Here is a 27,733-nt window from a genome sequence, read left to right on the forward strand (position 1 = left end):
AATACACAGCCCCAAGCAGAAAAGAAGAGAATAAAAGACTCTGTGGACTTGACTGGGGGTATCGCTATTGCTCTTGGTTTTAACATGAGAAAGTGCCCAGATCCTAGGATGGGCAGCACTATAAAACCCTAAAACAGTTAAGAGTGAGATCTGCAGCAGCTACCATTTCCTCTGTGATCCTGCCTTATAGGAACTCCTGTACATTGCAGGCTACAGAACCTCACCACCCACTCCTGTAATAGACTTAAAACCTCTGGCTGAGTTACTGCAGTCCTCAAATCCTGGTTTAAAGACTTCAAGTCACAGAGAATTCACCACTTAGCTAATTTAAACCTGCAAGGGACCCAAGCCCCATGCTGCAGAGGAAGGCAAAACTCCGCCCAAGGTGTCTGTCAGTCTGACCCAAGGAAAATTCCCTCCCAACCCCACATATGGCGATCAGTTGGACTCTGAGCATCTTGATTCTGGTGACAAAGACAATAAATTACTTTGGGAAATATTTGTGTTAGCACAAGTGACACTATTATGGGCAATGGGTGGGATCAACTCATGCTGTCTGTCTCTGTGCCTCTGTAGGAAAATCTGGCAGAAGGAAGGGCCCCTGGCCTTCCTGAAGGGGGCGTATTGCAGAGCCTTGGTCATCGCCCCACTCTTCGGCATTGCACAAGTCGTCTATTTCATAGGCATCGCAGAATTCTTCCTAGACATGCTTCCGAAGCGCCGGGATTAATCCTCATGCGCGCTCACTGCTGGTCAGAATTCATCCAGCATTCGTCGTCGTCGATGGTTTCTGAGCAACAGCACAAAGGGTTAAAGCAGCAGCCTCGAGGGTGAAGGTCGTCTCCCAAACAAAAAGTCCGTTCCACCTCTCGATATGCCCCTACCCCTTCTGGCCCTCCAGGACAATGCTTAATTATGCATATCTATTATTTTTAATTGTCATTCTTAAAGACACTGGTTAGCACAGACTGGGCTCACAGACCCCGGACCTTCTCCCAGCAATGGGGGGGGAAGAAACTGACCACACCTTCTGAATTACCAGGTAGTCAAGAAAGGAGCAAAGTACCAGACTTTGTTCCCCTAGTCCCTCTTCTGATGTACCAGGCCTCTGGGAAGATAAGGCCCCAGCACACCTTCTAAAAGGGGACCCATATTGTCAGTAGAGGAAGCAGGTAGATGCCGCAATCAAAAAGTTTCTTTATAAGGACCTGTCCTGAAACTCCCCTAAAATCAGCTGGACTTGGATGAACTTCTTGGAGATCAGAGGAGGGGGAAGGTTTTTTTGTTGTTTTTGTTTTTTGTTTTGTTGTTTTTTTTTTAATTTTATTTTAATCAAAGGGACTTCCCTCTTAAATAGGGGCCATGGGGCCTATGTGGAGGGAGATGTACACTTCACGTATTTGCAACACGTCTACTCTGAAAGAGTATGTCTGTGGGATCATGCGTGAATGTCTTCAGGTGCATGAGTGTTTAGCTACGAGCTACAAGCGGGAGAGGGGAGAATTTAATGACATGGGATCAACTTTTTATTTATACAGGAAAACCAAATCCAATTACATTCCTTAAATCAGTCCAGCTCTAATGTGTCAAGCAGTTGCTCTACCTAGAGTACTGGTTGTGTGTCTTTTGGCCTGTCTCTAAGATGCATTCCTCTCCTCCTTTCCTGTGGTTGTTTGCACTCACAAAGGGTCACTTAAAAAGATGGTCTCAGAGTCAGGCCTTTTGGCTAAAGATCAGGATAGGCCACGTCCTCAGCTGGTGTAAATGATTGTAGATCCTTTGAAGTCGGTGAGCTCTATTGAAATCAGTGAGACTATGATTGTGTACATCAGCTGAGGATCTGGCTCAATGTACTTGGGGATTGAGTTGCCAACTTCTTTATCCAGACCAAAATTGGGATGTGGAAAAGAAATGAGGCCAGGGCATCTGTTTTAGTTCCACAGGAACCTAATTCCATATGACTTAGGGCTGGTCTGCACAATGGGGATCGATCTAAGATACTTTGACTTCAGCTATGCTATTCACATAGCTAAAGTCAAAGTATCTTAGATCGATTTACCTCTCGTCCTAACAGCGCGGGATCAACGTCCGTGGCTCCCCCTGTCGACTCCACTGCCGCCGTTCATACTGGTGAAGTTCCAGAGTCGACGGGAGCATGTTTGGGGATCAATCACTACCCGCCAATACGGCAGGTAGTCTAGATGTACCCTTACCTTTCAAAGGCCACGTCTGGTTTTGCTATGATGTTTTCTCTGAAGTACATACAGAGAGGCAGTATGACTTCAGTCGGATCCACACTGGCACAAGAGCCTGCCTCTGTGTGTCCAGTTGTGGGATTGAGGATGATAGCCAGACTTACTGCTCACTTTGGGGTGGTAGTCATTGACTGGATAACTGGCTGGCAACCCTAGACACATACAGATTCTGTTAAAGGGACACGAATGTTTTTAAAAAACCCAAACCTTTTCTTTATCTATATTCACAATATCACTTTGAATTCTCACAAGGGAAAGAACTGAAAATCTGGTGTGCTTTGTTATTGCACTTCATTCCATTTCAACATGTAAACTAAACTGGTCAGTTTCACTTTTTGTTTATAGTCTACTTCACTTTCTGCTTCCCCATCACTAGCATCATGGTGCTGTTTGTGTTTCAGATGAAGAAGAATAATTAAAAAAAAAAAAAAGATTCCCCTTGAAATCTGTGTACTTCAACACTCTTTATTTGGGTTTTGTAAAACTTTTTTCTTTGTAAAACCTAAATTGGAGGCCAATTGTCCTGATCATGTACCTTTTAATGTAGAGAAAGTTGTTACACAGCGAATTTCTCACTTTTGCCTATGAGAGACACAAAAAATGACTCTGCTATGTAGAAAAGGGAATCTGCATAGATGACCTCTCTGTTCATAACAATCTTTTGTGATCAGTGCTATGATATCTGTGTTGCTCTGGAATTTTCTGAGTTGCACTTAAAGAAAAGCTTTTCTTTTTTCTTCCATAGGGTGACTCTTATCCTGTTTTATGGTGTATAATGAAGGCCTGAAAGGTGTCGGAAGTTTTTAAGGATTTTTTTTTTCTGCTTGGTTTTTGCATGCAAGATTCAGATCCTCATCTAGGCTGGAAGAGTGATGATAGGAGAGCTAGTGAAATGGTGGTGTCCCATGAGAGTGAAAGTTGGACAGTTGATAGGAAAGGTTTTCTTTACTAGTTTAAAATTTTTTTCTTTGTGTTAACACCCATTTAATGTTAACAACTAACTTACATTTTGGAGAAAGGAAGTTTTTGTTTAACCCTGTCAGTTATGGTATGAGATTTCAGACTAAACATCCTACTAGCTTCCCAGATGTCATCCAGCAAGACCAGGGAAACCCCCTAGCTGAAATTCCTGATATTTAAAAGATAAAGAGCAAGTGATCGTCTCTTCCTCTTTAAAGCAGGCCTTCTCTGTACATCATAAAGAATCCAAAAGGAACACCAGCCTCGTTCTTTTTTGTATTTTGTGACCAAATTTTAACGTTCAAATGGTGATTTTCTCCCCTCCCGCGCCCCCCACAGCCAATATATTACTGTATATGAAACTTACAATTTGGAGTTAAAAATACACTGCCAGTAAATCTGTTTCAGAAGGAAACAAAGAGCTCTGTGGCAAATACAGGTTTGAAGCAGCCTCTCCCCCTAAGAGATGCTGCTCTTACTATGGATATCTGTGCTCCCAGCTGTCTGCTTTGCTCCCATTTGGGTTCACACTGCAATGTGGACCAGCAATGTTGTTGCCATGGTTATTGGGCACGGAAAAGGGCCTGGAAAATGCTGCTTTATGGCCTCAGACAAAGATCCATGGAAATATCCCTTCCTTTCTCTCATCTTCCCCCGCCACCGCCCCAGTTTTTATTTTTGAATTTCAGCAGAATGACTGCACCCAGCGAGCCCTGTGTGGTATGTCAGCGTGGGGCCTTTGTGAGCTGAAGTTCTTGGTGCTGATGAACTCGCGCTGCTTCAGCCTAGTGAGGAATCCTCTTTAGTGCCAAGAGACTTAAGGAGGGACCTGTAAAATTCTGAACTCGGGAGCAATTGCATCTGCCTGAGATCTGGAATTTCAAAGGGGGGCTCTGGTGTTACTGCAGTAACTGTCTAGCTGGTGACCCTGCAGCCCGTCAAGTCAGAAACGCTTACATTAGCATTTAATTCCAACCCCCCCAAGGCTAAGCCCTGTCCCTTCCTGGTAGGGCTGCCTGGTGCCACCCATGAATGCTGCAGGTGCCTGTTTATTCTGATCATTCCAGCTGTGGAGGGGAGCAATCAGCATTGGTATTGGCAGCTGTAGCCCATTGATTACAGTGGAATCAGTTGCACTGGTGTAGATCGCGTGTACGCTAGGACTTGGCACCAGTGGTTAATATCCCCGTGTGGACAAGGCCTTAGTGCAGCTCTAGAGCCCAAACTGTAGAAGTTTCCATTAACAGAAGCGTGACTCCCTGTTAGTTCCATACACTCTGCCCCACCCCCTTCCCGCTGGGCATTACCAAAAGGGCCAGCACTTCCTTGCAGCTGGTGTAGCTAGGGCCATTGGGGAACTGCAGTGCTCAATGACTAGCTAACACCCTATGGCCACCTTGCCAAGTCCAAGTGCAGAACCCACCCCTATTAAGGGCCTGAGATTGGATTAATAGCAGGCAGGAGTGCAGCTCCCATCCTTGCAAAGCTTTGCTTGAAGAAGGAGAGCAGGATCAGGGTAAAGAGTTCAAGGCGAGTCCTGTATCTTCATTCCAGTGTCAGATTGAGTACCACCCAATGACCCAGCAGGGAGCTTGCAGGCCCATGTCTCACAAGGTTTTCAGAACATACCCAAACACTCTGGAAGCCAGGAATGTTGGGTTTATACCCAAATCCCCTTTTCACTGGCTTCATGAACTCAGCAAAGCATGTGTCTGGCACCATCATTGTACCAGTGTGTGCGCTACAGCTTTCAGCAGTGTGTTCTGTCTGTTGGGGAGGGAGAGGCCTGGGGCAGGGTCTGAGACTGGTACAGGGGAGGGGAGACTTTTTTTAAAAAAATGTATTTAATACTGTATGTTAAAAGGACCTGCTCACATCCCTGTTTCCCTGGAGACAGTCTCCTGTCACTCCAGCAATGGAGGCCTAGAATGCAGAAATGCTGACTTTTTTTCTGTATGGGAAAGCGGTGATCTATTTCCCATGATCCCATGACTTTATTTGCTGGTGATTCTTCTGGCAACTGCTTTTCTGGTTGGGAACTTGATTTGAGGTTGCAACACTGGCTGGCTCAGGGGCTCAGACAGAAGCACACTAGTGTGTTGAAGCTGAATGCTCGTGAAGAGATTACCTGTTGCAAGAGGGAGATCAGTGGCTGTGATGATTACACCTAAAATGGATTCCCTGGAACAACCTCTTGAAGGTTCCAAGAGAGTGTTAAGCCTCTGATACTGGTGTTTCTGTGGACTATGCTTGTGCATGGGCATAGAATGCCCAGCCTGTTGCTTTTGTAGGACGTGCCTGCTATTGTCCCTTTCTGATATATGCACCTCCAGGTTTGTGTGTGCCGCACTGTGAAACATCTTTGGCTTGTTTCTTTCCATCTTAGAAACAGGAAGGCTAAAATTTTCAGAAGTGACCTCTGATTTTGGCTGCTTGGTTCTTGGGTGCCCAAACTCGGGTAGTTTGGGCCTGAGGTTTTTTTGGAAGAGCTGAGCACCCCAAATTCTAATTGAAGTCATTGGTGCCTCTGGAAATTTGGCTCACGACATCTCAAAGTAGGTACCTAAAATCAGGCTACTTTCAAAAATATTCATTCTAAATTTATAACTAATAGACGTGGCTGGGATCCTGACAGCCAAGACTTTGGCTTGGGACCCCATCAACAAAAGCCAGTGTTTAGACCTAGCAATTTTGAGTATTTCCCTTGCAGATGTCTCAGAGTAGCTAAGAGGTGGTGTGGGAAACACAGACAGAAATAATTTAGTCTCTCAAAATGCAGACTCACCCGGTGTAATGAGCATCCAGCAGGCTAAGCTGACTGGTAATTGTGACTCTCTTCTAGGAGATCTGACACTGTCCTCGCCATTCAGTGTTCCTGGAGTCAGCAGGAAAAGGGCCTCCATGGTAGGGGAAGAGGAAAAGCATGATGTGTGGACCAGTGCTAGTGATCAGCAAGATAACATAAGTTTTGAGATGGTGCTTTGACATGGATTTCTGCTTCCTTTAACTGCTTTGTAGTGGTCTATGATTGAGGGTGCTTGTGGCTTTTCCAAATAGCTTTTGGGAGCACTAGTTGCTGATCACCTAGCTGTGTATGCATGCAGAGCCTCGTGCCCCATGATACTCTGCTTCAGGTGCTTGGTTGGAATGGGGACCCATGGATGTCCCAATGTCTGCCCTAAGCCTTGCAGTAGAGGCCAAGAGGTTTGGCCTATCAGGACACAGTTACAAAATCCAAAGGCAAACATGAGAGTATTGGCTCCAAAAACCTGTGAGCCAAGATCTGTAGTCCAGGTCTATTACCCCTTTGTCCCACCACAGTGACTTTTTGTAGTGCATGCAGCACTAGGAGTCTGTCAGGCTGTCTTTGCCATCCAGCTCTGCCTGTGGCCTACCCCACAAGGGCTGTCTACACTGGAGAAATTGTCTAACCAGTTAAGCTAGACCAACTTTTTTTTTTTTTTTTTAATGAAATAGCCGGGAACCATTGCCTAGCCCTGGACTGAAGCAGTTAAGGCAGCCTGACCCAGTTAGAAGGCCAAGTGGTCAAGGCTACTGCTCTGATCGGGTTTTAAAACCGATTTAGCTGTGCTGACTTGAGAGCAGTTAACAAATCTGCCCAATGTAGACAGACCCTTAATGCCAGTGTGTGTAAGATCCTTGCAGTTAAGTGAATCATTGAAGGCCAGAATTCTATGACATATGGAAAAACAAAGCAGAGGTCACAGCATTACAGTGGCTGAATGCTGCAGTTTCCATCAGCTATGGCCACTGCAACAGTCATTGTAGCTTCATTATACACAGTTCATCTGTGTGATGTGCCCTGAGCATAGGCACCTTGAACAGATTAGTCTCCTTTGTCAATAGACTTTTTAGACTAGATGATAGAATCAGGTGAGGTGGTTTGTAACTGACCCCTAAGGGTGAGTGAGTGTGGTGTAGTGGCTAATCACAGGAATGGGAGATGGGAATTCTGGGATCCACCTGGCTCTGCTGCTAATTCAAGAGCCCCAGTAAGATGGGGAAAAATCCTTGCCTACCTTGCAGACATGGTAAGGCTTAATCCGTTTGTCTCTTGAGATAATCAGCTGGAAGATACTACAGAATGCAGCTTACGGGTATTACAAGAAGGGTTGACTGTTATTCAAATATGAATTGAACTGAGCATTCAGGCCCAATTAAATTTCATGTGTCTTGTGGAAACCTGACGGGATGCAAGAACGATAATGTAAATTAGCATGGCTCCATTCTGGCTATCACATCAGCTGAGGATCTGGCCTTTACTTTGCAATGAACATGCACAAAGCAGAATTTTTTTCTTAAATCTGCACTATGTAGCCACTGCTTCTTCTGGATGTACAGATTGTTTGCAATAGGTTCTCTAAGTCACCGTAATGAGACCAGCTGGGATATTCCACTCTAGCCTGATGTTCACTTGTCCTTAGTCTCATCCATTCCTAACTAATCAGATGTACAGGGTGTGAAATCTCTTGCATTCCTGCAAAGTTCAGGGAGAGCAGAGCAAACTGTTGACTGGCCTGCAAATATTGCTGATGCTTTTGGGAACCTCAGGCTGTCTATGGGCTTTTGTAGGACATGCGTGCTGTTGTCCCCAATGGACTTTGTGAGGCATGTGACACGTTAAATGTGTGTTTTGTTGTTGTGCACTCACCAAAAAAGGAGCCGTTGGCTTGGATTTTTTTTTTTGTTTTTTAAAGCAGCCGTGTGAGTGCAGGTTAATAACAAACTGAGGCCATGGTACATGGCACTCGAGCAGGAACTGGAAGAGGCACAGAGAACTGGAGGGGGGGAGCCATGGCGCTTGAGTCTGGTGATGGTAGAAAAGGTTTTTTGGAGGGTAGGGGATAGGGAGTGGCTACAGAAGGGTTCTGATGTTCAGTGGCACTTGGTACCTGCTGTTCCCATTAACTCTAAGGTTGAAGGTTCAGCACTAGAGCTGGTCAGAATGGGCTTTTTTCCCCATGGAAAATTGAGAGAGAGTGTGTGTGTGTGTGTGTGTGTGTGTGTGTGTGTGTGTAACCAGAATATTTTGGTTTGTAAATATTGCCATGGTGCCTCATGGGAGTCAGTTTGAGTGCCTCGTGTTCCCATTGTCTTGTAGAGACTGGGCTTCTTGGTATCACTGCATCTCCCATGATGCACAACAGTCTCTCCTCATGGTGAGGAGAGCTGGGTGCATCATAAGTCCTTGGCCAGGGCACATCATGGGAGATGTAGTATGGCTGGAGAGCCTGGTTCACAGAGGAGAAAGGGGACATGAAGAAATCAAACTACAGCTCCATGAGGCACAATGGCAGCATACCCGACTTGAAATGTTTTCTTCTTTGGATGAAATAGTTAGATTTGGGGACATTTTTATTTTATTTTTTACAAAATGATTAAATTTTCCATGGACACTTAGTGAAAAACTTTGTTTTTGTGTTTTGGGGTGTGTGTGGTGGGTTTTTTGTTTTCATTTTGTTTTTTGTTTTTGACCAGCTCTATTCAGCCTCTCTGAAAATGAGACCATAGAAGCTGGAGGAGTCCATGAAAACTTCTGATTGAAAGAAGGGAGTAGTGAATACAAGGGCCTAGGGAGAAAAGTAAAGGGGGGGATTGTGTGGAAGGGACCTGATGGCGGTTGGCAGAGGGAATGTGGAGGTAGTATGTAACGTGGCACAGGGGAGCTGAAATGAGAAGAGACTCTGCACAGAGAGGAGGGGGACTGGCTATACAGCAAGTACCAGACCTGAGAGGAGGTGTATAGAAGGGACTAAAAAGACATGACTCTGAAGAAGCCTTTGCTATAGCAGCGAAGAGTTTGATCCTGCCAACACTGGGGAGTGGCAAAGCTTGTGTGGATGGGTCCAGGCTTGAAGGCCAAATGCCCTGTGTTATGGGTTCTGTCCTGCTCCTGGATGTTTCACCTTTGGTTTCTGTGGGTGCAGGAGCAGGCCCTTTATCTTCTGTCAAACTGCACAGTACCCAGTTACCTCACTGACATGAGCTGTGCAGGCAAACAGGAACTGAGTGGAGGCCCAGTGCTGCTTCAGTAAGCACAACTTCCACATGAGGGGGACACCTCTAGGAAGCTCTACTTTGGTACTGATGATCCTAGGAACCGGAGCCTGACAGCAGCAAGGGCAGGTATAAAGGTTTTCACTAAATGGATCCCTCAAAGGATAGCTGGTCTTTCCCTGGCACGTGTGTGGGGGAAGCAGGCTGGCACAAGAGAAGGGGATGTTTTGCTGTACATCTCTAGGATGGAGTGAGCTATACTATCAATGTAGGTTTGTGTGCAGTGAAAGACTTCTTTTTCCTCAAGTTACTCATATGCCATAACCTATTTTGAATATTGTGGGGCTCAGTGATAGGTCTCACCCACGAGCGAGAGGGTCTGGATTTCCATTCAGTATATTGCTAGCTTTCATGGACTATGTATTTTGTGCTACAATTGACTGTTGCCTACGCTCATCCTTCACTGAGCCTAGAGTCCACTGTCGGAATCCGCCACATCACAGGAAGGGTGTGTGTGTGTGTGTGTGTGTGTGTGTGTTTGGATTCACTTTTCTCCCTCCTACAGCTAGATTCTCCCTGACTCATGCTTTGGTGTGGAAGGGGTCCCACCCTTCTCCCATTTTCATGGCTTTTGGGGACTATGTTGAGCCTCAGGAGAAGGTGACTAATGTGATACCTGGAATGATACCCTGGGTTACGTGAGCTTTTGACTCTGCAGGCTTGGCCTCCACTAAGGTAACGGTAAAAATTGAGCTCCAAAGCTGCCTTTGAGGAACGCTGTGGGTAAACAGGGGACTCCATCCTCCAGAGCTGTCAACCCAGCACCTGACCCCAGAAGAATTAACGAAGCCAGACACAAAATGCTTTCTGGTTCAGAGTAGAACTGATTTCTCTCGGGAACTGGAGCCAGACTCCTGTTTCCATGGAAACAGGATTTCACTCCCTCCTATCCTACTGTATGTGCCATGCACTAAGCTCTCTGAGGCAAGCAAGAATCCGGGACCGCAACAAAATGTCCTGTAGCTTGTGTGTGCGGTTGTTGTGCCTGAGGAACAGCAGAAGTGCTGCTGCCTTTTGGTATCTGGAGCAAATATTTTGAATGAGAGTGTGCAGAGCAGGCTGGATACTTGGAGTCCTCTTCCCCCAAACCCTTCATGCTAAATGTGCTCCATTCTCTGTCCAAGAGTGTGTATGCTTCTGATCTAGAGCACAAACCCTCTGGAGAGACACTGCTCCCTCTGGACAGTGCAGTCTGTTTAGTGTCAGCCAGTGGCTGCTCTAGATTTGCAATTCTGGAAGGGAAGCAGGGAGTCCTGAGAGTCGTTTAAAGGCACAACTGTATCACAGCCTTTTCTGGAGACTAATATCGGTGGGTCTTAATTTCTTCAGAGAAGAAATTTGTTCCCATACTATTCTGGCCCTGTCATACTCTTCATTCCTGGATCCTACAAACACTGGAAAATGCCCATTGATGAAGGTACAGTTGAAGAAAACCACTGCCACACAAAAGCCAGTGTTTTGCATGTGTCTGTTTGTGTGCGGTCACCCTCCCTGAAAAGTGCTAGACATCCCACTATTGCTTCAGACAGTTTGGCAGGCAAGGGGTGGTCTGAGCATTGGCCCAAGAGCCAGGAATTTATAAGCTGTAATCTCAGCTCTGACACTTCCCTCCCTCTGTGATCTTGGTCAGGTCGCTTAAACTTGCTGCCTCCCCTTTTTTCATTGGTAAAATAGATAATTTCTCCTACCTCACAGGGTGTTGAGACTGAATTAGCATTTGTAGGCAGCACTTTCCAAACAGAAGCTAAGTGTTGCTGTTCCTAGACTAGACTGAGAAGAGGCAGACTTGGGATTTGCTATAGTGGAGCGATCCATAAAAAGCTGAAAAAACATGACCATTCTTGACAAAAACTAGACACCTGGAAAATCAGGAGTAGGCCAGACAGTGACTTGTGTGCAGGGCACAAATTGTGAGGCCTCATCCAAAGCTGGCTGCAGTCCCTGGAAAGACTCCCACCAACTACAATAGGCTTTGGATCAAACCCATGTGGGAGAAAGGAAGGGATATTTTCCTTGCTGAAATAAAGTAATGACGAGCAAATCCAAGGAGAGGATGTGCAAGACATGCATGACTTTGGTTAGATACTCTTCCTTTGGCCCTGCTTGTGCCTGGAAGGCTCTCCTATCCCATGCAGCGATCCAGGCACATGTCACACATCCACTTCATACACAGTAGATGTGCCCAATGAACGGGAGGTGAAGGTATGTGTGAGAGTAGAATTGGCCGGCGGTGTGCAGGTACAATCTGCATGCACGCTTTGTGTATGTGTCAGGGTTTGCACAGCTCTGCACTGTATTTACTGTGTGTGTGATGTCTTCTCTTTTTGTTCTAAGACATTTCCCCACACACACACACCTTGGAAGGGAAAGCTGAACCCATGACCCTTCCAAAGCCCACTGAAGTCAATGAGAGTCCTTCCATTGTCTTGACTGGGCATTGGACAGCGCCAAAGGGACCAGCATCATAAAATCCCCCTCTGTTTGCGTCACCTCTCTTTCCTCCCCAAATGTGGCCCTCTGTGTGGTGTCACAGTGATGAAGTGAACGATTCCTGCTGTGGAGTGCATTGTTGGTGTCTGTGGTTTGGCGTCCAAGGTTCTATCTGTTGCTCCTGAGGCATTAAGGGAGCCAAGCTATGAAACTGGGCTTCTTTGTCATTACCCAATTTGCTAATATTTGCTGTTTTATGCAAGGTTCTTGTCAAGTTTGGCATTCCCAATGCTGGCATGATTCCGTGCTGTTCTGAGTGTGCCCGGCAGCTTCTGCTAATGAAGAGCTCGTCTTTTCATTTCCAGTTCTCTTTATTTTCTTGGTGTAGTTCTTAAGCAGTAGCTAATCAGGAACATGGAAAAAACCAATAGATCCCCATATAACCTATCCCATTCAGCAACACTAATCTTGGTTAAGAGTGTTTTGACTGATTGGACTATTTTCTGTGTAGATTTATTATTTATTTCTTGGTGTTAAAAGGGGGAGACCCACATTCCATCATTTAAAAACCGGCTGGTTCAGTTCCATGTTCCGCGTAGTAATGTTTGACCATTCCATGTGTGTGTTAAAGTTTTGCTGTTCTCTTTAATGCGTACAGTCCTCGACTTTTGGTGGTTTTTCAATAACACCATATAACATTGTATCCTGTTACTGTAGGATCCTGGGCCATACCTGTACTGTTTAAAAACTGCTGCTTTAAGGGGGAGAATTTTTTTTCCTATTTGAAGAGGTTTTTAAAAATATTGTAACTTTGTGTGTATTGTCTTGTAAAATAAATATTATAAATATAACTGGATCCCCTCTGTTGCTCAGGGCGGATGTGTGATCTGTCTGCTTATCTGGCCCTATTGCCATAGTATCTGAGTGCTTCTGGTTGCTAATAGACTTTTTGAGAGACACCTGTGAGGTAGGAAAGTATATTCTCATTTAGCCAATGGGGAAGTGAGGCATGGGGGTGTCTGTGGTAGAGCCAGGAGCTGAGCCCAGATCTCCTGAGTCCCAGCTCAGTATCCCAATTTGCTAGCCCACCTTTCCCATCCCTATTGGTGCTGGCCTATGATTAGGTGTTTCTATTTCTTTTTCTGCTGGTTTTCTTGTTATGAGGGAGGAAGGGGGGTTGTGTCTGAGTGCCCAGGAAAGCCAACTGAGGGATATAGAGGTAGGGATTTGAACAACTGCAGCTAATAGAAATAGTCAGGACATACCTGCTGTGCTATGAGTGTGGTGTGTCTGTCTAGCTCATTATAGAGGTTTGACCATATCACAATTGCTCCACAGGTAAGCATGATCTACTTAGTTAATGCTAGGGAGGAGATCAAGTGGAGAGACAGTGTTGTCTAGTGGACAGGACACAGGCCTAGGAGTTAGGAGACTCTGGTTCTGTTGTTGCCTCTGCCACTGATCTAGTGTGTGACCCTGGGCAAAGTATATCTGTGCCTCTGTTTCCCCCTCAAACCTCTTACCTGTCTTGTCTACATGGATTGTAAACTCGTCAGGGCAGAGGCCATCTCTCACTGTGCACAGCACCTTGCACAATGGGCCTTGACCTCAACTGGGGCCTTTCTGTACTACCTTAATATTACTAATAAAAGGGGATGTTGTTGATCACTGGCCAAATTCTGGTCTGTTACACTGGTGTAAATTGAGAATAGCTTCATTTGAAAAAAGAAAAGTGGGACTGTAACTGGGATCAGAAGCTGAACCCAAGAATGAGGTGCATGAGCCTGGCTTGTGAGGGCCCAGTAGTGCACTATTAGGAGGTGTTTTGGGTGAAAGCTAAGATGTGTATGGGAGGGAAGTCATGCTAAAGGGGAAAGGAGGCAGGACGAGGAAAGCAGGGAGTCTTTGCAGATCCGTGATTGAAGAGGATTAGGTTAGCTGCCTAGAGATGACGTACTGGTAGTAGTAATACCACCACACTGGGATAGCAGGAGCAGTGCAGTTTGGGATAAGTGCGTTTCCAAACCTGTGCAGGGATAGCGGCATATGACGGCCCTGCACTCAGCTTGCCTCCCGGTGGCGCTATAGTCCTGCACCTTCAAGAGAACTAAAAATCCACTAGAAAAAATGACATCTCGCTTTTCACCCTGGCCATGAAGTTACTCTAACACGTTGTGTGTGCGGCAGGGCAGGCCATGAACACGTGACGTGGTTCCTTATGAGACTGTACTGCGTGAAACAAGATGTGTGCCGCTTCTATGGAAACATGACTGTAAGAGTGGTTGGACCATGTCCCAGACAGGGCCGGCTCCAGCTTTTTTGCTGCCCCAAGTGGGTTTTTCTTTTTTGTTTTCCCGCCAAGTCATCCCGCCGAAGAGCTGCTGCCGAAGAAAGAAGAGAACAGAAGGACCTGCCACCGAATTTCTGCCGAAGAAGTGGAGCGGTACCCACCGCTGAATTGCTGCCGAATAAAGAAGCATGACGCCCCAGTAACAAACATGCCACCCCTTTTTATTGGCTGTCCCAGGCACCTGCTTACTTCACTGGTGCCTGGAGCTGGCCCTGGTCCCAGAGCTGCAGCTCTACCATCTCCCTAGCCATCACCTTGCCTCCCTCCCTCCCTCCCCTTGACAGTGGGGCTGTGACATAGTACCACTGTGAAATCGGAGGCAAATCCGCCTCTTAATTTTTTGGCAGTGAGCCTTCTCGTATTTACCCTAGTGGAAATCAGGAGTAGCTCCCAGAAGCCAGTGGGGGTACAGCAGCACGAGACCAGAGTCAGATCTCTCTCCCTTCTCTGTGATGATCTCTGCAGCTCTCCCCTAAAGCAGCAAAGCCACCTTGTATGTTCTGACAAAAATGCCTGGCTTCTGTTCATTATCTGTGTGGCTGCCATCTTCTGGCCAGCTGCAGAATAGCAGGTTTGCAATCCTAGCCCCTTTGCAGATGGTAAGGATTTCAGGCTTCTGTAGCTGGGGAAGTGGCATAACTATACCAGTCTAACAATACAGCTGTAAATATACTGGTATAACACCTCATGTGGTACACTAGTATAACTATATCCCATTAATTAGACTGCTACAACAAATGGCTAAATTTTCCCCCTTTAGATCAGTTTTTCTATTCAACCCATCCTTGTGACAGCTGGGTACATGTTACAGAAACATCAAGCAAATTCCTGTCCACGGTTGGTAGGAGTCACTCCTCCCAATGACTCAGGCTCCAGAAGTACCTCTCATTAAGAAAAAGCTACAGTGAGCTAAGGATGTCAAAGGCCAAATTCCCATGATCTTCAGTGGGGCAGGATTAAGCTCCACCCAGCCTCATGCAGCTCGTAACAATTTCCCAAGGCACTAGAAGGTTTTAAAAACAGCCTTCCACTGTATGAGTTTGCCTGGAAAATCAGCTCTCTGCAAGCTACTGTGGGAACACTGTAGTGCATTGTGTTCTCTCTGACAGCCCCATCTATATGGCTGTTGTCGCTTCTAACGTGGTCAAGACAGGGCTGCTCTCTTTCCCCTCCCGCCCCCCATGACCATGTCAAAACTCAGTTTCCCAGTTAGCAGCAGCAGGAGCCCTATGCAGCCAGGAGGCAGGTACTTTTACAGATTGATCAGCAGTAGCGCATGGGGAGGGACTCACCATTCCATAGGACCTCAGCCTCTTAGTGCCTCCCCTCCCTTCGGCTTCTGACCATCCATCTGAGATTTTGTACCTCATTTTGCTGTGAATGTAGATTTCATAGGCCATAATTAAGATACATTTTAAGCTCATGGAGAGCACTGGTTTCGCCTTGCCCCTGCTCTATCTGAATCAGTACTCCTGGCCTCCACCATGCTTTGCTATTTTGTACTTCGCATTAGCAAGACGTGACCTGCTTACGGCTACTCTCAGAACAGCAGGAAATGGATCTAATTTATAGAGGCTCTTCCATGCTTCGTGGTACAAAGAGGGATTTTCTAAATGCGAATGGTGCAAACACTGTTCAAGCTATTCTCCCTTGAGTGTTCAGCACTCGAGCTTCCTCTTTGTTATAAGTATTGTTATTGATTAAATCTAACAAACTCCAAATCAGAGTAAGAAAACTGCAAGCCAGATGAACATGCTTACTAGATTCTATAGGTATCTCCTATGAAGGAGCGAGAGAGAATGAATACTGAGCACTAAACACCATAGAACTACACACATGCAGGCCAGCAAGGGGCCATTGATGGGCCTGACTGATTCTCATATACACTAAGATTCCTTTATGCTGCAAAGGAGCCTGAAAGGGGTAGAAGTGCGCCCCTGTTGATACATCCCAGCTGATGTAGAGCTGGTATAAGGGCTCTATACTGGGACCAGAACTAGTCATGGCCAGAGTGCACTGCACTACAGCTAATCTCTGCTTCCTGCATGCCAGGGCTGGGGCTGCTCTAACTTACCCAGGGAGCCAGGCAGGCGCTAGAATACAGTGGGTACAAAGAGGGCTTAAAGATATCTTTATCCATCTCGCCACCCCTGTGCGTGGCCCAAGTGTAGGAATGGAGTACGGGAATCCAGCACGATACAGCGTAGATTCAGCAAACACATTCTCCTCAGTGAGGGCTGAGGTTCCACTTTCAAGCCATTGATGTTTCTGGTAGGTTTCATGTATGTGGATTTGTATGTTCAGTAAAATATACTGCAGGAGGTGATGCTTTATATTGAAGTCAATGGAGCAATGGTGCTTTAGCATTACCAAACTGAGGATCTGGTTCACCTCGTTCACTCTTTGTGCTCAATCTCGTGACACTTTTCCTTGTTCTGCTACTCAGCTGCCCTATATAAGAGGAGAAAACAGCATGAACTTAAAAATAAAGTTTGAAATAGTCTCAGTTGCCCCTGGAGCTGCCAGAAACTATGCAGCATTAACGTAAGACTTTAAAGTGATGGTTCTGTTTTATGACTGTTGATTTGAATGGTGTTTATGCATGGGATGAGTTTTGTCCATTTTGAGGGTGAGCACTTTGGAAAGAGAAGGAAATGTTCCCCTATGCTTCTCTGAAATGGCAGGCACTATTCCTGCCAGAGTTCCCCTATTGGCTGAGAAAAGGTGACATCAGTGAACAAGGAAGCCAAGTAGAACCAGTAAGCAGCAGAGTTTCCATTTCCCAGCTGCTGGGAGGGGCCAGTTCTGTGCATTATTTGTCTGGAATACAGCAAGGCCCACATTTTCCGATTGGGCTGCCTGTGGTTAATTGACTAAATCAGTATGTATGTGTCTCACAAGGTGAGCTGACTGTCCAAGATGTTGAGCACTTGTGGTTCCCATTGAAATGTTGGCCCAGCTTGTTACAACTCTCACTGTGCTCCATGCCATCACATCACAGCAGGAATCCCATGCTCACAGTTCCATGCTTATTAAAGCAAACAACCACAGTGTCCCCGCACGACGCTGTGTGTGTCAGGGCCCTGGGAGCTTTTTAAATTAACATACTGAGAATCAATTTTCAGGGTAAGGAACTAGCAGCCCGACTGAATCCAGTGGGCCTGGCTGGAGATCTAGGAAATGGCTGGCAAAATGCTCTGCAGAGCGTCTTGGGGGGAAAACCTGGAACTGGTTTGTTCGGGACTTTCTCTGCTTTTGTCAGGAAGGTGGGGGCAGGCTCCACTCTGGAAAACTTGTATTGCTGCACGAGGGTCAGGCTCTCCGGGTGAAGGGGTTGAGAGTGAGTGAGTGGGATAAAGGACCTGGACACAGAATAAATCCAGCATAAAGAGTGCACAGCAATCCCATGTGATTTCTTCTTCCTTCCATGGAGTAAACAAAAACATATGCACCTGCACAGACGTGCAGTGAGGGGTTACTCGAACACACATTTGGTGAGCTTTGATGCGTCCTTCCTTAACAAATGGATTTCTACCCACACAGCCATACCCTTAGCAATCTTTCTTCCCTTGATACCCCCTCCCTCCCCACACTGTCCCTTAGGAATCCAGTTGTATATGACAATCCATATTGCAATGCATCCCCTGCCCCCAGCAGGCATACATGCTTGGGAATCCATTTCTTTGGTGTGGAGGATCCAGCTTTGATGATCTGGATTAACCCCCCTTTCCCCTTCACTCTCTCACACAGTCACCATGAGGGGGTCTTGTTTTATTGAGCAATACAGAATAACACTCTCCATGTACCCTCCACCACCACCCCTCAGTGTTCTTAACCACGAGGAACCCAGTTTGCTGCAAGCATGCTCGGGATTCCAAACGGAGAGAGACAATGCAGCAGCTGCTGCTCCTCATGGCAGGCAGGAGTTCAGCGCTGCGCTGTGGGGAGAGCCCCTAGCTACAGAGCCAGTCCTGGCTGCGAGCAATCAGCTGGTCTGGGAGAGAAAAGGATTCCTGAGGCAGTGACCCAGATTCCACATTCCTGGGGGAGTAATAAGGACCCAGGAGACTGAGATGACACACTCTTAATCTCCCCATTTCCCCCCTCTTGGCCAGTCCTCAGCATCTGTTCTTCCTCCAGCATCCTGGCCCCTCTCTTCTGATTGGTCCGCCCACTCTCCCTCCCATCTCATCTCCTCAGCTTCATGCAGACTGCAACGATGCATTGTGGGAAACTCCCAAGTAGCCTTTTTTTTCCCCCCTCTTCTGTCCTCTCTGCAGAACATCCAGCTTTCAAGGTGTGACTTGTACGAACAACAGTCTGGGGAGAGAAGGTAGGGGCTGCTGCTTTTCTTACCTACCCTTCCATACATGCCAGACTCAAGGAGGGAGAGAGGAGCACACAAGCCTGAGTCTGTGGAAGGCAGTGTGTGTGTGAGGGGGGGAGATGAATATATATATAGAGAGAGAGAGCTGGATCTGCCTGTTAAAGGTGTGTGTGCTCATTTCTGCAGCTCTCTGTGTGAGGGTGGTCATGGGACTGCCATGCCAAATGTGTTTGGACTGCCAGTAATTGTCTATTGATGCATTTGTCTCTACCCACATAGGCAGGGCAGTCTGGCCAAAACAACAGTGAATGTAGATGAGAGCTCTCTTTGAATGCCTTCCGTTCCCAACCCCGCTCTTCTATGTCATGCTTTGCTCCCTGAAGGTCAGATAGCGAAGGGAGACATTCACACAAGTGTGAGCGCTGCATGTGCCTAAAATCCAGATGGACAAACTGCATGACTCTGTGTCACTTGCTTATTTCCTTCCCTTGCTTGGTTTGCAGGAGGTACCCCTATTGCATAATTATTGCTGTGGATGCTCCCAAGAATTTCTGCTGTGATTTCTGAGGGGAACATTTAGCATTTGTCCTAAAACCAGATTAGAAAGGGAGAGCAGCAGCAACATGCTGGAAATACAGACCTGGGTTTAACAAAAATAAAAACACAGCTGGCTAGATTAAAAAAGAAATGGATTTCCTAAACTGTAACATCAGCTAAAATCTCTTCAATAGAGGGAAAAAATAAAGGAAATGGGGGTCTTTTGAAAACCAATTGCCAGCCTTTTGTTTTGGATTCTAGCTGTACATTTTTTTTTTGTCTTGAATGGATTATCTTGTTCATTCTCATTTGCATTCTGCATTGACTGTTTCATTTCTCTGTTTAATTAGTCATTAATCCTGCAGGCAGGATGCTAAACAAACAAATACACTTTGAAATTCCCATCAACCCAATTAGTTGCTATTGACATTTTGAAAAAAAAAATCTTTGGATCTCCCTCCCCCACCCATTGTGCTAGAAACAGCTATGTGTCAGTCTGCCAAAGAAAAGGAGATGGACTACAGATGCTAGCTACAATATAGCTTCATTTAAACTGTCGTAGCAGGTTATAACAAATGAGGGGGACATAGCAAGGACACAGACAAAGTTGGAATCACCTAGCCTGTTGGCTGCAAAGAGGCACCAATATATTGATCATTGTAGGGAAATGTCACTCTCTTTAAACACACATTATTCTTACCATCTGATTCCTAATGTACAGTTTCTGGAATGTTTTAGAAGAGGTTTCTATCTATTCAGATGCTTTTGCTTCCTCTATTGTGAGGATACATAGACAAAGAGAAGTGTGAAAATGCCTGTTGATTTGGTCTCTTTGCTCCTAATTAAGCTGTGTGTGCATATCTGTATGATCCTGGTTCTGATGGAGCCCGGAGGTAGGTAGGAGACGGTTATTATCCACGAATCAATGCCATCCTGGGCAAACTTCTCCTGCATGGAGGTAGCAGGGGGCAAGAGCCTAGGTCTGCCCATGGCATTTCCATCTGAAGGAGGGGTTGGTGTAGGGATGGCATAAGGAGACAGAGGAGGGATTGAGATGACTCAGTCTGTTCGGTGGTCCTCACTATTCACCATCTAGAAGTTTGACCTTCACGGTTTTGACCTTCATTGTTTTCTTTTTTCCTTTCTGGGTGAGGGACATGGGCTAGGCTCCCAACACGATTAGTCTTTTAACCGTGTTGCATGGTAGAGACGTGCCAAGGACAATCCCATGCTCTCATAGACCTGCACATTCTCTGGGAGTCTTGTTCCTTTATTACCACGCACTCCTCTGGCTGGCTGCCAGGGCCACAGTTCGGCTAGCGCTCTGTCACAATGGTATCTATTCTGTTTGGTCAAGCCTCTAGCTGGGAGTCGGGAAAATCATTGCAGCCAGGAGCGGGGATATTTTATTGACATGTTTATTGCGTGGGTTACAATTAACATAGAGTTATAAGGCAATGGAGGCTGGTCACATGCTCTTCAGTAGATCCTTTTGGCATTAGCACAGTGTCAGAGAAAGAGAGAGTGCAAATCTTTTGTTGCTTAGCTTGGTAAATCACAAGTGTGCATTGCCCCGGGGGATGCGTGCTCTTCTCAGCTACCAGTCCTAGCCTCAGTCTGAATCCGTATCCGCAGTGGATTCATTTATTTCAAATGCAGAGGGATGGATTTAGGCCCGTGTCTGTCATCCACGGAGTGTAAAATTTGGGATCTTGTTTTGTCCATTGAAAATCGCTCGTCCAGTCTTTTTGTCTGTCACAGCACAGCTAATAGGGGAATTGCTGGTGACACAGACAGGGCATTACATAGTCCAGAACTCAATTAAGGGAGAACAGAAGGGTCTAATTATTAGGAACATTAATAAGCTAAACAGAGCTGTCAGAGGCATTTTGTATTATTATTATATTTTATTTTGCAGTGTCTGAGATTGTCCTTCCCCTTTGGTCTGTGATTCACTGTACTTGGGAGGGAGAAGAGTCTGCTGATTCACAATCAAGAAGCAGACTTGAGGACTAGGAAGGGCTTCATGAAGGGGGATAAAGTGTTGTCAATCCCTTGGAAATGACAATTCGCAATTCAGGGTTGAGCACCCAGGAAGAATCTTATGAAATCAGTCAGAGAAGTAGCACACAGGTTACGCTGCAAGCCTGACGTGTAGATCATAATGCATAACAAAGGAACTGAGTCCCATCCTTGCTGAGTTTTGCCACTGATCTCAAAGGGAGCAGGATCCCAATTTCTGGGACACCCACAAGGGCTTGGGAACAATTCATATAGTGGGGGTGCTGAGAGCCATTGAACCCTGTAAACCACTTCAAGCTGGGGGTGCACTGGCACCCCCAGTTCCAGCACCTATGGACACCCACCATCTTGGCTGATGCACCAGAGACCTCCCAGAACTATCAGGAGAGTTTACAGCTAGAGCTAAAGAGCGAGATACTGCAGCAGGGAGCCATAACACATTCATATGCTCTGTGAACTGAATGCTGAGGGGGACATGTAACACACTGACTCTGGCTGGTAGGTTACAATTGCATCAGCACTGCAAACCCATTACTGAGCAGAAAATCTCGAGTGATTGCCCTCATCAGGCTCATGTACTGTATGAGAGGCTGGTTTTTCCCTTCTGAAGCTGCCAAAGGAAACTACGAAGCAGGGAACATAGCCACTGGTGAGCAGAGGTGAGCTTTTCCTGAGACTCTTTGAGCACCTAGCTTCCCACACTGAGGGAAACACTGAGCAGAGTCGGACACAACATGGCATGAGGCTAAAAACAGGAAGGGGGAATGACTGGCTATAAAGGAGGCTTTGCAATTGACATTGACTTAATAGGTCAAGGTTAAAAGAATATAAATGGCCTCTAATGTGCAATAGCAAAGGAAAGCTGTTGGGGTGACTCCTCAATGGGCTTCAAGACATTGGTGGCTTCTCCATCCTCCTCTGTTAATTATACCTTCCTGCAGATCTCCCAGAAATCAAGAGCATATCCACAGAAACATAAGCATTGTTTTTCTTCAGGAGTGCAAGCCTCGGAGGCTAGCGTTTTCTGGCTGGCTCTGGGGAGCGCTGGGGAAATGCCAGATGTCACCAAGAAGTAAAGAGGGTATGTCTGTTAAATAGGCAGGAGCAATCACCGTGCATAATGAAGGCTGCCAGGTAATAAGGTAACAGACAAAGCTCTAGGGGATGAGAATACGGTCAGGATGTCGGGCTGGCTCAATGGTCTAAGCCTCAGGTTTACCAGGCTGTGACCAGAGGTGCAAATTCTAGCAGGGACCATCAAGTTCCTCCAGCGTCTCAGGTAAATAAATGGAGATCCCTGAAAGTGAAGCCTTCAAGATGCGATGGCAAAAACAGAGGTTCCATCTCTGCCTTGACAATGAAGGTCCTCACAGCAGTTTTCGTATCAGTCAGTGTGATCTGGTAAAACTTCCTTCCCCTCCTCACCCATACTGCTGCGTAGCATGGTGGTAGTCTGGACTGCAGTAGCTCTGTTGAAGGGATCCATTGGGTGTCAATACACCACATTTCTGGGGTTGATAGCCACATGGTAAATATTCTTGGTCATGTGCCTTTGACTGCCTCATTTGCACTCTGCCCATTAATCCATCTCCTCTAGGATTACTTCCAACATTCCAGATCCCTGCACTGTCCAAGACAGCCACCATTTAAAAACAAATCAACCTGCGCACCAGTTTCCTTCTTTCCTCCAAATTCTCAAAATATTACATTGCTTCAAGGCTCAGAATGAGCAATATTCAGTCCTGGTCCAGGGGCAGGTTTAAAGTCTAATATCTCATGACTCTTAAGGTCTAGAAACCAGAGATTTATCCCGCTGGATAAAGGAAGATTTCCAGCTTTCCAAGGTGCAATGAAGACATTGATTCTAGTTGTGAGAGGCCCTAGGATAGCAGATGTTAAAGTAATGACATTTTTAAGCATAAAAGAAAACCTTTTGGGGGATTTTTACATCCACCTTGCACATTTTATATCCACCCCAGGTATATGGCAGCAGTGAATTGGGTCACTTCTGTAGAATTTGGAAAGTGCTTAAAGATTTGCATGGTGCTATAGAAATCTAAAAGATTGGTTGGTTGAGGTTTTGTTATAGTAATTTTTTTTTTCACATTTGTAGGAAAGAAAGTTGAGCTGAGGCTGCCTTTTGGCATAACTAGCCATATATACATTTCATGTCCTTGGGAGACCTGGTGGAATTATTTACTGCTGATATGACAGGAAATAGCCAACTTGTGTTTCCTGTTCCAGTCTCCCAAATGGCAGAGTATTTAAACAGTGAAACCCTGAGTCTTCACCTCCTCAAATTAACAGAGCAAGACTAAGAGCTTCTTTATTGCTTCTTGCCACAAGTTTATAACAAGATGGTGGAAGTGGAATTCCGTTTTTCTATACACAAAGAACACCTAAACATGTCAGTTGGAAGGAACTATGTTTTAGAATTAACAAAACCACACACACACACGAACACCAAACCAAGAAAAGAACAAAAGTAAAATCTCCATGACAGCACAGTGTGTGTCCCTCTTATGTACAGACTGTAGCCATTCTGAAAACAAAATGGCTGCTGTCTCAATTTACAGAGAGAGTGCTTGAAATTTAAAGCTGTAGTATGCATGAGAACATAAGAATGGCCATACTGGGTCAGATAACAGTCCATGTAGCCCAGTATCCTGTCTTGTGACAGTGGCCAATGCCAGATGCTTTAAAGGGAATAAATAAAATGGCAATTATCAAATGATCCATCCCCTGTCATCCAATCCTGGCATCCCAGTCAGAGGCTTAGGGAGACCCAGAGCATGGGCTTGCATCACTGACCATCTTGGCTAATAGCCATTGATGGACCTGACCTCATGAATTTATCTAGTTCTTTTATGTACCCGGTTATAGATTAGAATAATAGATTATTATTAGGGTTACTTTTGGTCTTCGCAATATGCCCTGGCAATGAGTTCCACAGGTTGACTGCATGTTGTGTGAAGGAATACTTCCTTTTCTTTATTTTAAATGTGCTGCCTATTAATTTCATTGAGTGACCTTGGGGTCTTGTTTTATGTCAGGGATTCTCAAATTGGTGGTTGGGATCCCTTGGGGGTCGGGAGGGTATTACATAGGGGGTTGTGAGCTGTCAGCCGCCACCCTAAGCCCCACTTTTTCTCCAGCATTTATAATTGTGTTAAACATATTTGTATGTATTTTTAATAAAAAGGGAGGTTGCACTCAGAGGTTTGCTGTGTGAAAGGGGTCACCAGTGCAAAAGTTTGAGAACCCCTGTTTTACGTGAATGGGTAAATAAAACTTCCCTATTCGTTTTCTTCACACCAGTCATGATTTGATAGACCTCTGTCATATCCCCTTTTAGTCATCTCTTTTCCAAGCTGAACAGTCCCGACTCCCAGTCCTCTTAATCTCTCCTGATACAGAAGCTGTTCCAGACCCTTGAATATTTTTGTTGCCCTTCTCTGTACTTTTTCCTATACCATTGTATCTTTTTGAGATGGGTTGAACAGAACTGCATGCAGTATTCAGGGTGTGAGCATACCGGGGATTTATATAGTGGCATTATGATATTTACTCTCTTATTTATTCCTTTCCTAATGGTTCCTGACATTGTTAGCTTTTTTGCTATACATTGAGCAGATGTTTTCAGAGACAATCTGCAGAAGCAACACACAGCACACATCAGTGATGAGAACTTGTATCTGTGAATGCCCATGCTGTAAAAGGCCAGCTACTTACAAGCTGGACATGAACTAATGAGGGTGCTTACTGCACCTATGCTGTTCTAATGATCATGGGTCTGCTCTCAATAGGCCTCCATTATGAAGTGGGTGGAAAAAGCATCTTGAAAGTGCTGTATCACCAGACCTGGGACCGCTGACCTGACAGACTTAAAGCAGTATGAGTCTCCATAGACTTCCGGTGGACTGAAATTGAGCTGCTCAGAGATAACATGCTAGGAGTTGAGTAGACTCAAAGGGTCTCCCCAGCTGCCAGTCCATGGACACTCAACAGTCATATAAGCTACTCCTTGTGACGGGGGAAAATTCACCTCAGAAATGGCTGCAGAAGGGAAAATAATAGCCCAAGATCTTTCCCTTCCCAGGGCCCTGCCTGGCTGCCAGGTATGGAAATCAGCCTGACCTGAGGGTAGGGCAAATAGTCTGCGCTGTCACTGAACATCCTCAGTGCATCAGCCCAGGGTATAAAAGCATTGGTAACTCCCAGAGGCAGAGGAAATGAGAGGCAGAGATGGAAAAGTCCTGCAAGAAGCCATCCTAGGAACCACTAAGCTCTGGCAGGAAGTAAACCTGCTCATTGTTATCATAGTTAAGAACACAGGCACCTCAGAAAGGAAGAAAGTACGTTTGAACCTGGTGTGTTTATTGTACTAGGAGCAGGGTAGGAATGCTACCTCCTCCCATGCGGCCGGGATTATTAATTCAGAACACTTAAGGAAACTAGGTTTGCACAATCAGAACATTTCTAGTGTGATTAAGCAACTCACCTTTCACATTGATGGAGAAGTTGCTTTAGAAGGACCTGGTTGTACAATATTCAAGTGTAAAAACTCCTGTGGCAGGTTGTTATTGGGGTCTGAACTCAAGGTCTCCAGGACCAAAAGCATGAATTGCTCTGGCTTGAGTACATAGGACAAACTTCCCTGACTGGTAGCTGTGATAATCTCTGTGGGCCAACCACTACATGGGGACCCATAACATCCACTGAATGGTGGGGGCACTGGGGAAGATGCTGGGATTTCATGGGGGCAACTATATACTAAATAAAGTCCCTTTTAGCATTTAAGAGTCTGCTGCTGAGGCCTTTGAAAGAGCTGTGAACAGAGACATCTGATGTATGTTACATTTCACTTTAATAGCTTTTACTGTCCACAGGACATTAAAAATAGATGGGGATTTAAGCAACCTCCTTTAGGGAAGTTGGGCCATTAGCCAGTGCATTAAATGCAAACTCTGTATGTGAAGTTTTTATCATATTTACAGTAACTCAACATCATCACACAAACATTAATGGCTTAATCCTCAGAAATACCCTTCTGAGACAGCTAAGGGTTAGTAACTCTGGCTTATAGCTCTCTCTCTAGCCCCCCATCACTGCAGTATCTGAGCACCTGTTGACCTTCAGTGTATTTATCCTCAAAACAGCCCCGGGAGGTAGGGAAGTGTCCAATCCCCTTTTGCAAATGGGGACCTGAGCCACAGAGCAACTAAGTGTCTTCCCCACAGTCACGTAAGAAGGCTGTGACACAGCAGGGATCTGAACCCGGGTCTCTCCAGTTGCAGGCTAGTACCTAAATCATTGGACCATCCTTCCTATCTGAGGCGCACAGATTTTAAGTGACTTTCCCAAGGCCGTGACGGATGTCTGTGCTAGAACCAGTTTTCTCCTGGAGCCCTGTCCTTTGCTCAGTCCTCTCAGCTGTTACCTATGGGCTAAGATAAGAAAAACAAGGGCCCAAACTACCCCTATTGAAACTAATGGCAAATTTCCCATTGACTTCAATGAGAGCAGAGTTAGGCCCTCACTTGCCTTTGGTCCTTTTCAGCCATATTAAATTCAGGTCTTCTCTATTCTGGGGATGACTCTGATTTCAGCAATCCATCACCAGCAACTAGTGTAGCTGAATCAGTCAAACCCGTCGTGTAGCTCAGAAAACCCCTGGCTGGCACAATGGCCAGCAGAGGTGAATTACAACACAGTGTAAATTGTGGCTTTCTAGATCTGCTAGGGGCATGCACCTGTGCGGCTGATCACTAATCACTACAACCAAGGCTAATCCCCAGTGCAAACAAAGCCTCCAAGCGGAATCGCTATTGACACCTGGTTGAGGTGAGGGAATCCTATTTCTGTAGGCAAAGCAAAGGTCTATTTGTTTTGCACACAGGTTAATGGACACGGTGGGGAACGAGGGCTTCTCTTTTTCCACTGAGCACAGCTGCTGTGTGAGCTCAGCTCCCGCACAAATCAATTATGCTGTTCATTTCTCCCCAATGCAATGCGATCTGTCTGTCCCCCTTCTCTGTGTAACTGATATTCACATTGTCTTAAGGAATAGGAGGGGCACCACATAGTGCTAAGGATAGCTTCCAGGATGCTGGGGGAGGGCATGTGGGCAGAACACTTGGCATCTAAGCCTGGGCTGGGGGGATCACAATCCTCCCCTAAAAACCCTAAGAGATGAGCACATGAATGCAAGATGAAGACACTAGGGGACACTGTGAAGCGGTATGGACTGAAATGGCAGCAAGATGCAGATGGCACCCAGCCTGGGGTTACCATTACATCAGATGCAACCACCAAAACCCTCCTAGCTCTCCAAGGGCCCAGACGGGAGCAGGGCTGAGGGGATGGTGCTGGGCCAAGGACAGCACTTCAAAGAACTCATTGTATCCAGCACAGCACTGTCCAGTGAGGACCCTGCCTCAGTGAGGATGTGCCCTCAGGTCGCTGACCATCAGGAAAGCCTCAGTAGTTACCTGGTCATCTCATTGCTTTTGCATGCCCAACGAGCCACACCTGCAAAATCTGTCCTTTCCCATCGGCAGCTCACTGTCTGAGGTGAACAGTGTAGATGGCTGACTGATAATGACGTGCTTGGCACCTGTCAGCTGTAGCTCTCAAACTGTTTTTACAAATGTGCATACACATCATCGTCCCCATTTTGCAGTGGGAGAAACTGAGGTATAGAGAAATGAAGTGACTTGCCTAAAGTCACACTGAATTCATGGTAGGGTTGGGACCAGAACCCAGGTGTTGTGC

The 27,733-nt window shown here is 45.9% G+C and overlaps 1 protein-coding gene across 3 annotated transcripts in view; it reads left to right on the forward strand.

Moving 5' to 3' along the window:
• SLC25A22 (solute carrier family 25 member 22) overlaps positions 1–27,733 on the forward strand; it is a 131,014-nt gene that overhangs the window by 91,502 nt on the left and 11,779 nt on the right. For 2 of the 3 annotated variants that reach the window (XM_030560676.1, XM_030560675.1), the window contains one exon: positions 577–8,236. In XM_030560676.1, the coding sequence (XP_030416536.1) occupies positions 577–730 (154 nt within the window). In that variant the 3' untranslated portion in view covers positions 731–8,236. Of the gene's footprint in view, positions 1–576; positions 8,237–27,733 lie in introns of those variants that run through there. The other variant, XR_004000122.1, reaches the window with a different exon arrangement.

The sequence above is a fragment of the Gopherus evgoodei genome, chromosome 4, assembly GCF_007399415.2.
Source record: "Gopherus evgoodei ecotype Sinaloan lineage chromosome 4, rGopEvg1_v1.p, whole genome shotgun sequence".
Classification (NCBI taxonomy): Eukaryota; Metazoa; Chordata; order Testudines; family Testudinidae; genus Gopherus; species Gopherus evgoodei.